This window comes from Haliotis cracherodii, unplaced genomic scaffold, assembly GCF_022045235.1.
Source record: "Haliotis cracherodii isolate W230 unplaced genomic scaffold, xgHalCrac1.p SCAF_8, whole genome shotgun sequence".
NCBI lineage: Eukaryota > Metazoa > Mollusca > Gastropoda > Lepetellida > Haliotidae > Haliotis > Haliotis cracherodii.
In genome coordinates, this window is record NW_027266341.1 from 58,170,687 (window position 1) to 58,186,107 (window position 15,421).

At 40.8% G+C, this 15,421-nt stretch overlaps 1 protein-coding gene across 1 annotated transcript in view; it reads right to left on the minus strand.

The window, feature by feature from the left end:
• The window catches only part of LOC139449803 (E3 ubiquitin-protein ligase MYCBP2-like), a 129,005-nt gene that overhangs the window by 75,768 nt on the left and 37,816 nt on the right, over nt 1-15,421 (minus strand). Inside the window, exons 29-35 of the mRNA XM_071231339.1 lie at nt 13,744-13,835; nt 12,170-12,304; nt 11,178-11,261; nt 10,936-11,032; nt 7,903-8,095; nt 6,504-6,778; nt 3,491-3,523 (exon numbers count right to left, since the gene is read on the minus strand). Coding sequence (XP_071087440.1) covers nt 3,491-3,523; nt 6,504-6,778; nt 7,903-8,095; nt 10,936-11,032; nt 11,178-11,261; nt 12,170-12,304; nt 13,744-13,835 — 909 coding nt within the window. The remainder of the gene's footprint in view (nt 1-3,490; nt 3,524-6,503; nt 6,779-7,902; nt 8,096-10,935; nt 11,033-11,177; nt 11,262-12,169; nt 12,305-13,743; nt 13,836-15,421) is intronic.

Below are 15,421 nucleotides of genomic sequence, written 5' to 3' on the forward strand. Positions count from 1 at the left end.
ATTTATGAAATAATGTTAACATAGTGAGTATTTTCCCCATAAACCTTAATAGTGAATTGTTAATTTGGTCAGGTAGTGTACAAATGCGCCTTGCAAAAGAAAATGAATTTTTTAACTCTTCTTTCTTTTTTGACAGTTGGAATACATGACAGGTACAGCGGTAGAAACTAACATTTTTAGTCCACTAGTCCTTATAACGATAACTAAACAAAACCCTTAAAACTGACAAAGGTATGCCAGTCCTTATGATACCTTACCTATTGGGCACCTTGGCAAGGACAACAGGACAAGTGCCAATTTCTGACACTGCAGGTATAAAAATACCATCTTAGAAAAGTTAAATACTATACACAGACCAGCGGACATTCTCAAGATCACCAGCAAACAAAGACTTGGATGACTTGTCCTGGTGATCACTCTCGCTGTAACTCCATCATTTATTTACTATATGAAGATATGCCATTATTTTCTATTGTCATGAAGAGAGGCTATACTCCACAAGATGTTTCCATGTTCAGTTTAGTTACAGTGAGTGAGTTGGGTTAATGCTGCTTTGAACAGTATTCCAGTGATATCACAGTGTCTCAGCTTGATGTGGGAAGAAAGCCCAAAGTGATTCACAGGTATGGTGCTGACAAACCTAGAAATATGATTAACCGGGATTTGAAGCCACGATTGTAGGTTTCTGGCAAAGGAAAGCCAAAGGACAAACTCTGCACGGGGAATTGCGGCACCTTAGACGACTGGGCACCTGTGTGCACCCAGTTTAGTTATTGAGATGTTGTGATCAGCGCCTCATGAATGAGACAATGTCCCTGTGATAGGGAAGTCTTTTATTGTTAGATTGCTACAGCATACCAATCAAAGGTACCAACATTGCCAGTCAGTGTCAACTTTCTCAAGGCTAGGACACAACAGGCAGTGTCTACACCTTGTGTGTGTGGGTGAATGAGTGAGTATGGGTTTTGCTGCTATTAGCAATATTCCAGCAATATTACAGCCAAAATGGGCTTCACACATTGTAGTCATTGGGGAATTAAACCCGAGCCTTGGAGTATCGCGTAAGCACTTTAACCACTTAACTATCCCCTCCCACAATTTCCAGTTTGATATATTCAAAACAGATAGGACAGGTCAGTCTGACATGACCTGTAATGGAATGTCCTCAGATCTTTGTTTAGCATTAGCACCAAGATAACACCAAGACTAAATTTAGAATTCCATGACATAGCATGGGGTGATAGCAGTTCCGTTGAATAACAGCATTTGCTATCTTGGCTGTACTGTACATTCTTACTACGTGGGTGAGCAGTGTTTTGCTTGTAATCATTAGATTATAGTTACAAAGAACAAAGACACAACCACAAATGGTTGGTGGCTGTCAAAACTGCTTGATAAACTTGTGTCCAAATATGCACTTTGTATGTCCTTCATCAATGCGAGAAAGGAACACGCAATTTTTTCCCATTAAGTTCATGATTTATTGTACCTAATATTCATGATTTATTTTCACATGTCAATAATCAATCACCATGCATAAAGACCAACTAAACTGGCAAGCACACACAGCATTCATGCTTGAACATGCATCCATAAATGCATCATCCATGCATCAAAGCGCTTTCTGTAAATCTGGAAAGTTTTGCGAACAGGAAGGTACTGCGAAAACACTGAGTAGTCCCGACATACGCCACGCTTTCGATACTGTTAGATAAACACGCTACTCCAACCTCCCTTGTTAACTGCAATAACACATCTATAGTTTTAATAAACACTGAGTTACCATTTTATTATGCCGTTTCCTACTTATAAAAAATAAACATATCTTTCATCTTCGGTTATCTCAGATGAAGTTGTCAGCGATTCGCATTTCATGGCGCAAAACTTTCCAAATTTACAGTATTTGTTAATTGCTATATCAATTTGCGATTATTTGTATCATTATGTTTTAATCAATTGAGTAAAGTGTGTTTGAAACTGATGAATATGCCTTTGACTATAAGGTTTACATTGTTCATACTTCCAGAATGCAACAACAAGAGTGAGTTAGTGAGTGAGTATGGCTTTACGCCGCTTTTAGCAATATTCCAGCAATATCACGGCGGGGGACACCAGAAATGGGCTTCACACATTGTACCCATGTCGGGAATCGAACCCGGGTCTTCGGCGTGACGAGCGAACGCTTTAACCACTAGGCTACCCGACCGCCCCGCAACAACAAGAACAAGCTTCAAAAGAATTTTAAAATGCATAACAATGATTTGAGATTCAATTATCAATAAAACCAAGAAAATAAACTTTCAACAGAGCATTTCAGAAACTTAGAATACCTCTCTAGGGATATCTAATTGATCCACAATTATCGAATTATAACTCACATGTAAAATCAAATATACCTGCAATTAAATTTGTTTCCTTGAGATTGAACAATGACCTAGTATACTAAGGGGAGAGAACTCTCAGTTTACTGAAAGAAGGGACTGAGGTTGATTGGTAGAAATGAATGATTTTCAAATGACTTTAAGTTTTAACAGTCAGCAATCTTTCCTAAAAAATTTAACACAAAATTATATATTTTCAACAATTACATTTCATAATTACAAAATATCCTCTCAGGATGGGTCAAATTTTCAAATAAGTTTAAAACACTGCTGCAATGTGATTACAAACAGAGAAGGAACATATTCCAACACTATTCCAACACCCCAGGAAATGACAACACAAAGGGAGGTAACTGGTGTTTCTGAGTCTGGGTCTTGATTTTCGGAACAATCTTAGCTAAGATCAATCTGAACAACTTACGTTCAAAGATAAGATATCCTAAATTTACGATAAGATACATTTTCAAAAACCTGTGTTTCATTCTCCTTTCAGCATAGACTAAGATAGATTCAGTACACTACGTTTATAACGAACACGCTTATAATGAACTGATGGATATAACAAACTGAGATTTTTGTCTCAGGGATTTGCTGAGTATATGCTGAATACATTGTATATGCTTATAATAAACGGTTATAACGAACTTCAATAAGGGGTCCCTTTGAGTTTGTTATAACCATAGTTTACTGTATTATATTTTAGGCTATTGACACCATAGTTATGTGGTGAAAATTCTGAGGAGAAATCTTTGATGAGTTTTTCATGTATTTGGCGTCAATTTGAATCACAGTTCAACAAAATGAAAAGTCAGTGTTTCAACGTAAAGCAGATTATATGTTTGAAAAGGTATGCCGCCATCTTGGAGGAAGATAAAATAAACTTACAACAGCTATAAGGCTATCTTAGATTTATGACATTCTTACGATATCTTAAGGCTACGATAGTTTCAAAAATAGTCTACGATTTCCTTTTGATAACTTTACGGTAATCTTAGAGCTAAGGTCATTTCGAAAATCAAGGCCCTGCATGAGAAGTATGAACAATGGTAAGGTAGTATGCTCCATGCTGAGGGTATGGAAGGTGAGTTACCATTAGGTCTCATACAAACCTGTTGTTCATGCTTTTGCTTTTTTTCTAGTATCTGGTACAGCAAACAAATAAGGTGTCAGTGTTTCACAGCAATCACAAAATAAACAGAATATTGGGAACTACAAACTAGTATTAGCAAGATGATGAGTAAAATAGAAGTTTCCTTTAATATGGACAAAAAAAATGACATGTCCAAAAACATCTTTGCCTACAAAAAATGGTGAAAAAAGCACCATCTGTACACAAATATTACTACAATATCTGCATCAAACAAAAGAAAATCTAGATTTAAGGAATATCTAAATAAGCAGCAACACTTATCAAGGCTACTTTTTTGCATAATGAATTCTAGGGGAAGAAAAAAGGCTTCTAATAGGATGGGAGATGGATGAGATGGAACTGTGAACAAAAAAATACTCGTGGCTAAAAAGGCTGTGTGGGTTGTATACACCCAAGGGAGCTGAGAATGTAATCTATTAGTATATTTGGTTATTGGAATTTGGTGCAATATGAAGGGAATTATTATTATCAGCGACAGAAAGTAACATTTTTAGTCCACTAGTCCTCAAAATTATATCATATCATAAAACCCTTAAAAATGGCAAATTTTAATTAGACCTTATGACAACTTAACTATTGGGCAGTTTGGCAAGGACTATAGAACGAGTGCCAATTTCTAACCCTGATTATTATCGTATTTGATGCAGATAGTAAACACGTTCAAAATCATCAAACAATGACACTTGTCAATGTTTTTACGTACAAATTAGTAAAATAATGTGGACATTGCAATCATTTTTTATCCATACACAGATATCTATGGTAGGCCTGAGTGTGTGAGTGTCAAGAACCACACAGGATGAAGGTAATGTATACTCCGGCCTCTATACCACTAATGCTTCCAATGAGTCTAAAACTTATTTGTACAGGTTAGTGTTACGTATAGGGCAGGATAATAATGCACTGCCACATCTCTCTACATGTAAACTTAAAATGGAAATATGACATTGATGCTTCAATAATTATTCAAACATTTGTAAAATTTATCAAACATATACATATATATGAAAAAATGTTCATATGACTAAAATTGTAAAGGCTTATTTCTATAACTGTACATGCCGAATATTACATTTCATTAAAGAGCTATAAAAAATATACAGATCGATTAAACGTAAATAGAATGGTAGAAACTTTTTGGAACAGCCAACATGTGGTTGATAGTGTGAGTGCATAATGCTAAAAAAACTAGATAAAATTGGATGTCAGCCATACTGGTAAGCCACGAGAGAACGGGACATACTCTGCAGCCATTGTAGGCGACCAATCCCCATTTTAGGGACATGACTGGAATGGGAACCAGGGGTCCATTGCATAAAGCCATCTTAGCACTATGTGTATCATAAGCCTATGTTAAGGTATGGGAGTTACAATCGTCTTAGTGCTAAGACGGCTTTGTGGAACAGGTCCGAGGAGACTTATTTTGTACCAGTATCACCACAGTGAGGGAGTAGGTGAGGTGAAATGGGTTTAACATCGTGTCCAAGATTATTGCACTTACATAGCGATGTGCATGTATGTGTGTTGCTGCTTGTACTAGTCCAGACTTATACAGATTTTAGTGCTAGCCCACTGAGATACCATGCTGCAGTTTAAAATGAATATCTCACTCAGACTAAGTATACTGACTCCGAGGCGACCAGTCTTTGTTTGAGCCACTTATTGCCGAGTGTTTTGGCACGGGCTCAAACCCCCAACCTTCGGGGGCGGTCCAGTTAGAGAGAAAGAAATTGGGTTTACTGCTAACAGTATTTCAGTGACCAGCAATATTCCAGCTATATCATGGCAGCATGTATATCATAAAGTCTGGACCAGACAAACCAGTGACTCAAAAAAATGAGCATGATACACCCATATGGCATGATGACACACAGCCAGCCCATTCAAAGAGCCTGATAACACAACTGAATTTATTCAGCTCTCATGGCCAGTATTACAGTTGACCTATTCTACCCCAGCCCACCACAAGGGAGACACACAACTCTGTCATCCCTTCAAGGTCACAGTGATACCGATGTGGAGACTATACCAGGATATCACCCAGAACAGATTCAAATATCAAGTGTGCAGGAAACATGGAAATCTCAGTCTATCTACAGGAAAGGTGATCAAGTTTCCAGCAACACTGAACATAAAGATTTTCCAGATCATAAAAACCTACCCTGTCATACAATGTGCAGTTCTGTCATCAAAATTAGAAATTCTATCCAATTTTATGACAAAATACTTGATGAATTTCAAAACGAGATTAACACATTTTTCAACCAAAATCTGATTACATTTCAAAGTATTAATATGTATAAATCAACACAAATCATTCCAATATTAGTGGGGCGGTAAAGGTGTTTTCATGACATGAGATAAAAAAAGTAATCTTAAAAAAAATATAAAAGAACTGGTTCTCAGGGAAATATAGTGTGGGCAGGCAGTGTTTTTTTCTTCTTTTTTGGCTTGTTCAAACTGGCATGTAACCAAATATACAGTTGTGTACCATCAACCTAGGAAACAACCTACCTAAACAAGCATACAAACTACTATTGCTGCCATGGCCATAAAACAAGACGTGCAGTAAAGCAGTGCACATGTAAAGGGAAGTAACTGTGTGCTATATTGGATCGCATTGTTTTTAAGTGATGCGGGTGTTGCCTGAGAACAAGTCATTTTTTATATTTTTATAGCCTTATGTATCTTTTTTATAACAAGTCAATAATTGTTGTCAAGATTTATCAAGGTATCCGACCGAAAGGAAGCTAAGGGGATCCCAATATATTTGCTTTATCTTTTATCTGCACAAGACCCACTGTGATGCATTGTGTTAATAAATCAAATTTTGAAGTTTCATAAATTATTCTTAAACTCTGATGATACCTGATAAGTGTACCATTAAAGCCCCAAGAATCAGTGCAGTTCACTATAATTCCATCCTAAGCAACAACAATGGCTGAAGTCTAGTTTTGTAAAGGTCAACTTACCGGCTCTGCTTGACACAAGAGGTCACAAAGACACCACCACTTTAGCGTTCCAGTCGGGTAGAACGCGTGGAAGCATGTTCGGAACGTCTGGTGACACTCATACAGGATCTCCTCCTTCAGGTTTTGGAATGCTGACACGCTCGGCGGTTCACGGAGGTAGACGGAAAACTTGACCATGTGAACCTCCTCGGCTAAGATGCGTCTGAGAAGGTCTCGTGTGTCACCAATACGTTCAGCCATTGAAGAGGTCTCCAGGGGGTATTTCTTTTTGGTCACTGGTAATACAATTATGAAGCAAGACAATGACAAACATATGCTTGTAGTGAAAGATGTGAATATCAAACCAGTCATAATATTTCATGTCAACATAAAGTTGAAAGCCAAAGACAGTTCAGGCACTAATTGTGCATAGCAAGTTTTCAATTAGTGAGTGAGGAAAAGTTGTCACTTTTGCAGCATGGACAGACACCTCTGTCATATCCAACTAGTCTGCAATTCATCTTGGACTTGTTGTTCTGTAAAATAACTTGATGCTAGGATAAAACAACAAGATTGTTACTAGTATCAGACGAACGGTCTATCCCTGTTGCACCCAGCAATATTCTTGCTATGTCATGACTAGGGATGTGCATTGGCAAATAAACTATGGCAATACAAGTTTGTTTGTTTTTTGTTTGGTTTGTTGTTTAACGCCGCACTCAGCAATATTCCAGCTTTATGACGGCGGTCTGTAAAAAATCGAGTCTGGACCAGACAATCCAGTGATTAATATCATGAGCTTCGATCCGCGCAATTGGAATCGATGACATGCATGAACCAAGTCAGCGAGCCTGACCACCCGATCCCGTTAGTCGTCTTTTACGACAAGCATAGTCGCCTTTTACGGCACGCATGGGTTGCTGAAGACCTATTCTACCCCGGATCTTCACGGGTTGACAATACAAATATTAGTATTGAGATACATATAGCAATATATTGGGAGCTAAAGTGTTTGACACTGACTGTACACGCAGATTCTATTTCATCCATGCTGAAGTAAACATGATGATGTCAAGGTCAATATGGTCAGTCGCCACCATTTTGTAGTTATGGATACAGGGGAGAAGAAAAAAAATCGCTTCCACTGTTTTGTCAACTAATTTCAAAGAGAAAGATCATTTGTGAATGAATTCTTTGCAGATTTTAGGTTGATTCAAACAATAACTAAACATGACATATTTTCATCACCCAAGATAGCAGGTGGTCAGGCTCGCATCCTATCATATCCCAATTGCATGGATTGATGCTTATGATGTCAATCACTGGATTGTCTGGTCCAGACTCGATTATTTACAGACTGCCGTCATAGCTGGAATATTGCTGGGTGTGGCATGAAACAACAAACAAACAAATGACTAACCTCCATCAGGGTAGACCTCGTTGACGTAGATGCGTATGAGGCGGAGACATGCACGGCAGATGTAGACAAGACGCTGCAGGTCTGACGCAGCAGCTTCATAGTTAGGTCCCTTGAGTCCATCAATCTCACTGATGGCTGTGTGGAAGGTGGTCCAGCCCCATTCCAGCAGCCGCAGCAGCGACTCAAAACACAGCTGGAAGGAGGTGAAATGGGGTTTAACGACATGTCCAAGTTTACTGCCCTTATGTTGCGATGTGCATGCATGTGTGTGTCTGGCTACTTGTCCGATTTTCTGATGCCGATTTTAAAGTGCTAGCCCACTGAGATACCATGCCACAGTAAACATGAATACCCCACTCAGACACAGACTCCGAGACGACCAGTCCTTGTCTTGGCTCCTTAATGCCTAGCGCCAGGCAGGGTAACAACAAGTACCTTCTTGTAACGTCTTTTGGTATGACTTGACTCAGCTGGGGATTGAACCACCGACTTCCACTCTCATAGTGCAAACCTAATCTAATGACAAGCACAGGACACTAGCAACTGTATCCATGATTCCCCACAGACAGTCAGGGTTGTTTGGGGGGGGGGGGGGGAATAGGAGGATGGGAAAGGTGGTAGCCTAGATCTCCTGCAACTGATCAAGCAGACACCCACAAAGTATGCAGTAAATCCATGGAGGCCACCAACTGAATCCAGCCTGGGTCACAGGCAAGTGAGTTGGGTTTCAGGCAGCTTGCAGTTCTATTCCAGCCATATCACAGCCATGTTTTACTAGCACGACCATTATATCCTGAGTGAGTATACCCTGTTTTTAGCAATCCGGTTAATACCCTGACACACATTCTCTCTGCACTACCTCCTCTCTACACTACCTCCACCAAGACATCTACACATACGGGTGTGACGGAGTGGGCAAAGTCCTGGCTGAGGACATGAGTTGATAATACCCTGACACACATCCTCTCTACACTACCTCCTCTAGCACATCTACACATACCGGTGTAACGGAGTGGGCAAAGTCCTGGCTGAGGACATGAGTTGATAATACCCTGACACACATCCTCTCTACACTACCTCCTCTAGCACATCTACACATACCGGTGTAACGGAGTGGGCAAAGTCCTGGCTGAGGACATGAGTTGATAATACCCTGACACACATCCTCTCTACACTACCTCCTCTAGCACATCTACACATACCGGTGTAACGGAGTGGGCAAAGTCCTGGCTGAGGACATGAGTTGATAATACCCTGACACACATCCTCTCTACACTACCTCCACTAGCACATCTACACATACCGGTGTGACGGAGTGGGCAAAGTCCTGGCTGAGGACATGAGTTGATAATACCCTGACACACATCCTCTCTACACTACCTCCTCTAGCACATCTACACATACCAGTGTGACGGAGTGGGCAAAGTCCTGGCTGAGGACATGAGTTGATAATACCCTGACACACATCCTCTCTACACTACCTCCTCTAGCACATCTACACATACCAGTGTGACGGAGTGGGCAAAGTCCTGGCTGAGGACATGAGTTGATAATACCCTGACACACATCCTCTCTACACTACCTCCTCTAGCACATCTACACATACCAGTGTAACGGAGTGGGCAAAGTCCTGGCTGAGGACATGAGTTGATAATACCCTGACACACCTCCTCTCTACACTACCTCCTCTCTACACTACCTCCTCTAGCACATCTACACATACCAGTGTAACGGAGTGGGCAAAGTCCTGGCTGAGGACATGAGTTGATAATACCCTGACACACATCCTCTCTACACTCCCTCCACTAGCACATCTACACATACCGGTGTGACGGAGTGGGCAAAGTCCTGGCTTAGGACATGAGTTGATAATACCCTGACACACCTCCTCTCTACACTACCGTATATCGCTGTGTATAAGGCGACCCCACGTATAAGACGACCCCCCTGTACACGCCTTAAAAATCAACCCAAAATCCTATACTCCGTGTATAAGGCGACCTGGAATGAAACACATGACAAGTCTGACTGATATACTGGTAGAAGATTTAACGTGCTCTTGCCGACTGTAGCGTATTTCGCACACGGACATCACAAATTAGTTAGTTAGTTACTTTGGAGATTTAATGTGCGCTTTCCGACTGATGCGTATTTCGCACACATCACAAGTGCGCACACAAACCTTATATATGCAATAAAAATATGTTTATCTTGCGTTGTTTTTTTTCTACAATGATAGGTCGCGTGTGTAACTCCGGCACACGTCGCCATTTTGTGTTTACACGGTACGACACCAAATTGGTGCCCGTAAAATAAAATTCATTTATGAAGTAATAACATATAAGAGACAATGGTGAGTAATTTAATCGCCAATTAACTATGTTGTAACTAACTAGGCTTATTTTTGCTTCACATTCAGCGTGTTTATTCCACAATCACTTGTACACACCGTCTCCATCACTTGTTAATACAACTGTAAAAACAGCGGGAATTGATTTCAGCTTCACCGGTTATCACATGTTAGGTCACATGTGCAATATGCAAATGATTACCGGTACTTCCGGCTCTCTACTCACGGATGTTGATTGTTTTACCGCGTCAGCTGGTTTGACAATCTGCATCGAGGAGAGGGTCATTTCAACTTTATTTGAAGAAATTATTAAACTTTATTCAAGGAAAAGAGATACAAATCATGTTTATGTATGGAAATAGTTATTTAGGACGAAATGCGAAGTTTTATTGTCAAATGCTGGGCTGGCTATCGGACGCCGGTTGACATCGCCAGTGGAAAAAAATGTGAGATCTTCGACTCCGTGTATAAGACGACCCCCCTTCTTAGCCCCCTCATTTTAGGTACGAAAAACTCGCCTTATACACAGCGATATACGGTACCTCCTCTCTACACTACCTCCACTAGCACATCTACACATACCGGTGTGACGGAGTGGGCAAAGTCCTGGCTGAGGACATGACCTGATAATACCCTGACACACATCCTCTCTACACTACCTCCTCTAGCACATCTACACATACCGGTGTGACGGAGTGGGCAAAGTCCTGGCTGAGGACATGAGCTGGCTCCACAAGCTCCGTCCTCCTGATGACACTCGGACTGTCCCGGGATGGCAGTCTGCAATGTGACAACAAGCATCAATGATGTTCCTAACCTTATTATCATAATCATATTAATACATGTACACTTGATTGATTGTTTATAATAAACATTGCAGGCAGCAAAATCCCAGCTACTTCACAAACTGTCTGTATCAACTCACCTGTACAACAACTGTGGAATCTGGCCAGCATTGACATCAGTGCCATTGTTGGACTTCTTGGAGCTCTTGAACTTGAAAACAACTCTGTGAAAAATAGCATGGATCATATTAAGCATCACTGACCATGGTTCACAACACTAGTATAGTTTCACTGTCACAAAATGATACACAAGTTAGATATGTAAAATGGTATGAATATAATTTGAAAAACAGCTACACTCAAACCCTGTTTTCTCGAATGTATCAATATTTCGAACCTATTCTCCAGTCACGACTACCTGACTATATAAATACCTACATGTACATATAAATTTGCCCGCTTGTCCCAAATTCAAGATAAAAATACAAAGCGCTATCTCGAACCTTGTACTCCCAACTTTGACTTTACTATACAATTGTGTACCTTCATCTCGAAGTTGGCACTTGCTCACACATTTCTAACATATGTGCTCCTCATGGTTTATTCTCCCTGCAATGTTTTATTGTGCAATAAACAACTCCCACTTGTCGTTTATTTCTTAAGCAACCTTGCCAAGTTTACCATATTGATATGTACTGTTTTAAGTGTATCGCCCAGTCCTATATATATCATTAAACCGTATTTGACAAAAAACAAGTCCTCTTAGCTTCAACACTTGCTTCAAATGCCACTTTCATTATCTTCAGTGTGAGCCGCACATGGTTGACATAAGGCTTAAACTATTTCATTACCCAGAAAAAACTTGATTATCATGATAATGATTCGTTTGTCAACATCCATCATGCTGTTAGTGACATGTTTGTGACCATTGAGTCCATCTCCATATTTTAGGCCATACGCATACAGATCCCATTTGCTATGTCACTACAGTCTGTTATCATGATTATATCCCAGGGCTTTTTGTCAGAACTGGTTTCCTATTGGATCAAAATGTATCAAAATTTACATTAGAATTCAGAACACAGGTCTATATCTAAAATCCCATTTTTTACAGGTTGTTGTGGCTACTCACTGGTCATCTGTGGTGACGGAGGGCTGCCCGCTGGAGCCACAGTCGCTGCTGGGGCCGGAGATACGGGCCCAGGCTACATACCAGTTGTTGGCCTGGAGGTGGACGGGCTCATCAAACAGCATGGCAAACTTCTCCCTGGGGAGCACATGAGATGGGTGAAACACAGGTGCATTGGCATGTCATAGGGCAAGTCCTGCTTATCTAGATGTAGGGGTCAACTTGATGAGGAGCACATGAGATGGGTGAAACACAGGTGCATGGGCACGTCATAGGGCAAGTCCTGCTTATCTAGATGTAGGGGTCAACTTGATGAGGAGCACATGAGATGGGTGAAACACAGGTGCATGGGCATGTCATAGGGCAAGTCCTGCTTATCTAGATGTAGGGGTCAACTCGAAGGGAGCACATGAGATGGGTGAAACACAGGTGCATTGGCATGTCATAGGGCAAGTCCTGCTTATCTAGATGTAGGGTCAACTTGACGAGGAGCACATGAGATGGGTGAAACACAGGTGCATTGGCATGTCATAAGGCAAGTCCTGCTTATCTAGATGTAGGAGTCAACTCGATGGGGAGCACATGAGATGGGTGAAACACAGGTGCATGGGCATGTCATAGGGCAAGTCCTGCTTATCTAGATGTAGGAGTCAACTCGATGGGGAGCACATGAGATGGGTGAAACACAGGTGCATTGGCATGTCATAGGGCAAGTCCTGCTTATCTAGATGTAGGAGTCAACTTGATGAGGAGCACATGAGATGGGTGAAACACAGGTGCATTGGCATGTCATAGGGCAAGTCCTGCTTATCTAGATGTAGGAGTCAACTTGATGAGTGTGTGAGTGAGGGAGTATGGATTTACACCACTTCTAGGAATATTCCAGCAACATCATGGCGGGGGACAGCAGAAATTGGGTTTCACATAGTGTACCTATGAGGGGAATAGAACCCGGGACTAATGTTGATTTTATAGTGCTATCCTACTGAGATACCAGTTTAACCCAAGTATACAGGCTCCAAGCTGACTGATCCTTGCTTTAGCCCCTTAATGCTGTCTGCCAGCCAGGTAACAAGTTTGTTTAACGCTGCACTCAGCAATATTCCAGCTATATGACAGCAGTCTGTAAATAATTGAGTCTGGACCAGACAATCCAGTGACTGACATCATGAGCACCAATCTACACAATTGGGATATGATGACATGCATCAATCACGACAGCAAGCCTTGACCACCTGATCCCATTTGTGGCCAGTAGTATCTTTAAACGTCTTTTGGTATGACCCGGCTGGGGATCGAAATCCCAGAACTTCTGCTCTCTAGGCAGACGCTCTACCACCGGACCACAGAGGCAGTGTTTAACTGTGAAGCTATAGCTAGGTGTTCGTGAGTGAGTAAGTGAGGGGTTTTACATCGCTTTAAGCAATATTCCAGCAATATCACAGCAGGGCACAGCTTAGAGGGACATGAATAATTTCAGGATGACTAACCAGAAAGAGAACCTAACCTAATGCTTGGAAAAGCAGACTGACCCTACCACCTTGAGTTATCTACACAGTTCCCTAAATTTGTCCTACCTTGCCGCACATTCAAATGGCACCTCCTCTGTCTCGGCAATCATCTCTCCATCTGTTTCATTTTCACCTCCATCCACCCCCAGTTCAAAGATCTGGAACACATGGTGCCAACATACAGATGCAGATACAGTACATCCAGGTCCTGTAGTCAGACATGTGATAACAAACTTGAAGTCATAAGTGTCGAGTGTAGGTATCTAACTGAGGCAGGGATAATTCTAGGGTGGTGCCTTGTTCTTGCTGCCCTTAAATTTGCAAAAAAGACCCACATTTTCAAATACAATGAGGCATTTTAACATTGTGCTGCATGGGCATACCTCTGGAATATTTGAAATTTTCACATAAAAGGCCCATGTCAGAAAATTCCTAGAGCGAACCCTGCTGATTCATATTCCATATTTCAAGTGTCCAGTGTGAAAACTATGTACAGTCGTGCCTCGTTTACGCGGACACTTGTGTCATTTCACAATTCGTCTGTATTAACAAATTTCCATATAACTGAAACCAGCTTCTTACTGGAAGAGTTACTTCCCTTCAATTATGCAACTTATGACAGATGACAGAGCATACACGTTTCAAAAAGTCTGTCATGGAAGTTTGAACTGTCACCAATTGTCGATTTTCCTATGGTATGTCCAAATGCAGCGCCATAATGCTTACTGATGGTTTCTAAACTTGCTGACGGGTGTTTTTCTTTAAACAGACAAATTTCCCTTTTTTCGCGTGCTGTAACTGCGTGTCGCTTACGTTTCGCTGGTTGACAGGCCATACTTACACAACTTTGACCTCTGACCTCCACATTTATCGAAGGGGATTACATGTACAATAAACAAGCTCGTCTCAAACGTAACTCAGTGTCACTTGGTTAATTGACTTCTCACGAATCAAAGGATTACCACCAGCGGAAGGATTACCACCAGCGGAAGTGTATTGTCCGGATAAGTGAGACAATTTTGTGTGCATTTCAGTGTTTTGTGTATGAAAATGACCGTCCGGTTCCGGAAACTGAATTTCCGGATATACGGGTAAATTTATATAGTAATTATTTGGTTTTGAATGAAAATCGTCCGGGAACCAAGGTTTCCGGATATCTGAACTTTGTATAAGCAGGGCATGACTGTAATAAGACTCTGACACATACAATGAGATTAACAAAAGATCATATGCATCATACAGATTTCACGAAACAAGGGTATTGCATGAATTCCTACTTGAGTTTCGTAATATCAGAATGTTACACATGCAAGTATGTATTTTTTAGAGTAAAAATATCATTTATACTTATCCTGACTCATACTTATTACTCAATTGTATGAGTCAGGATAAGATAAAATTTAATCATTTCTTTATTATCCATTATTTCTTACACTTTTTGCGCTCCATAAGAACAAATGTACTGATGAGGACCGACGTCTTAGAAACCCACAATTGTCTAATGATGTCAATAATCAGCTATGACGTCACAATAATTCGCATGATATCAACAAGTAGTAATTGGACATAGGGGTCTTGGGCCACAAGAAAGCGTATTTGCACTTGGGGTTGGGATAATCACCAATACATCAAAACATTCATCTTCCTGAGGCAAGGGAGTTAACTGAGTGTAAAAGTCCAGTTTCCACCCTTGCTGAACAAGGCTGGAATTTCTGAGGTCAATCATAGTGCCACCAGTGGCTAT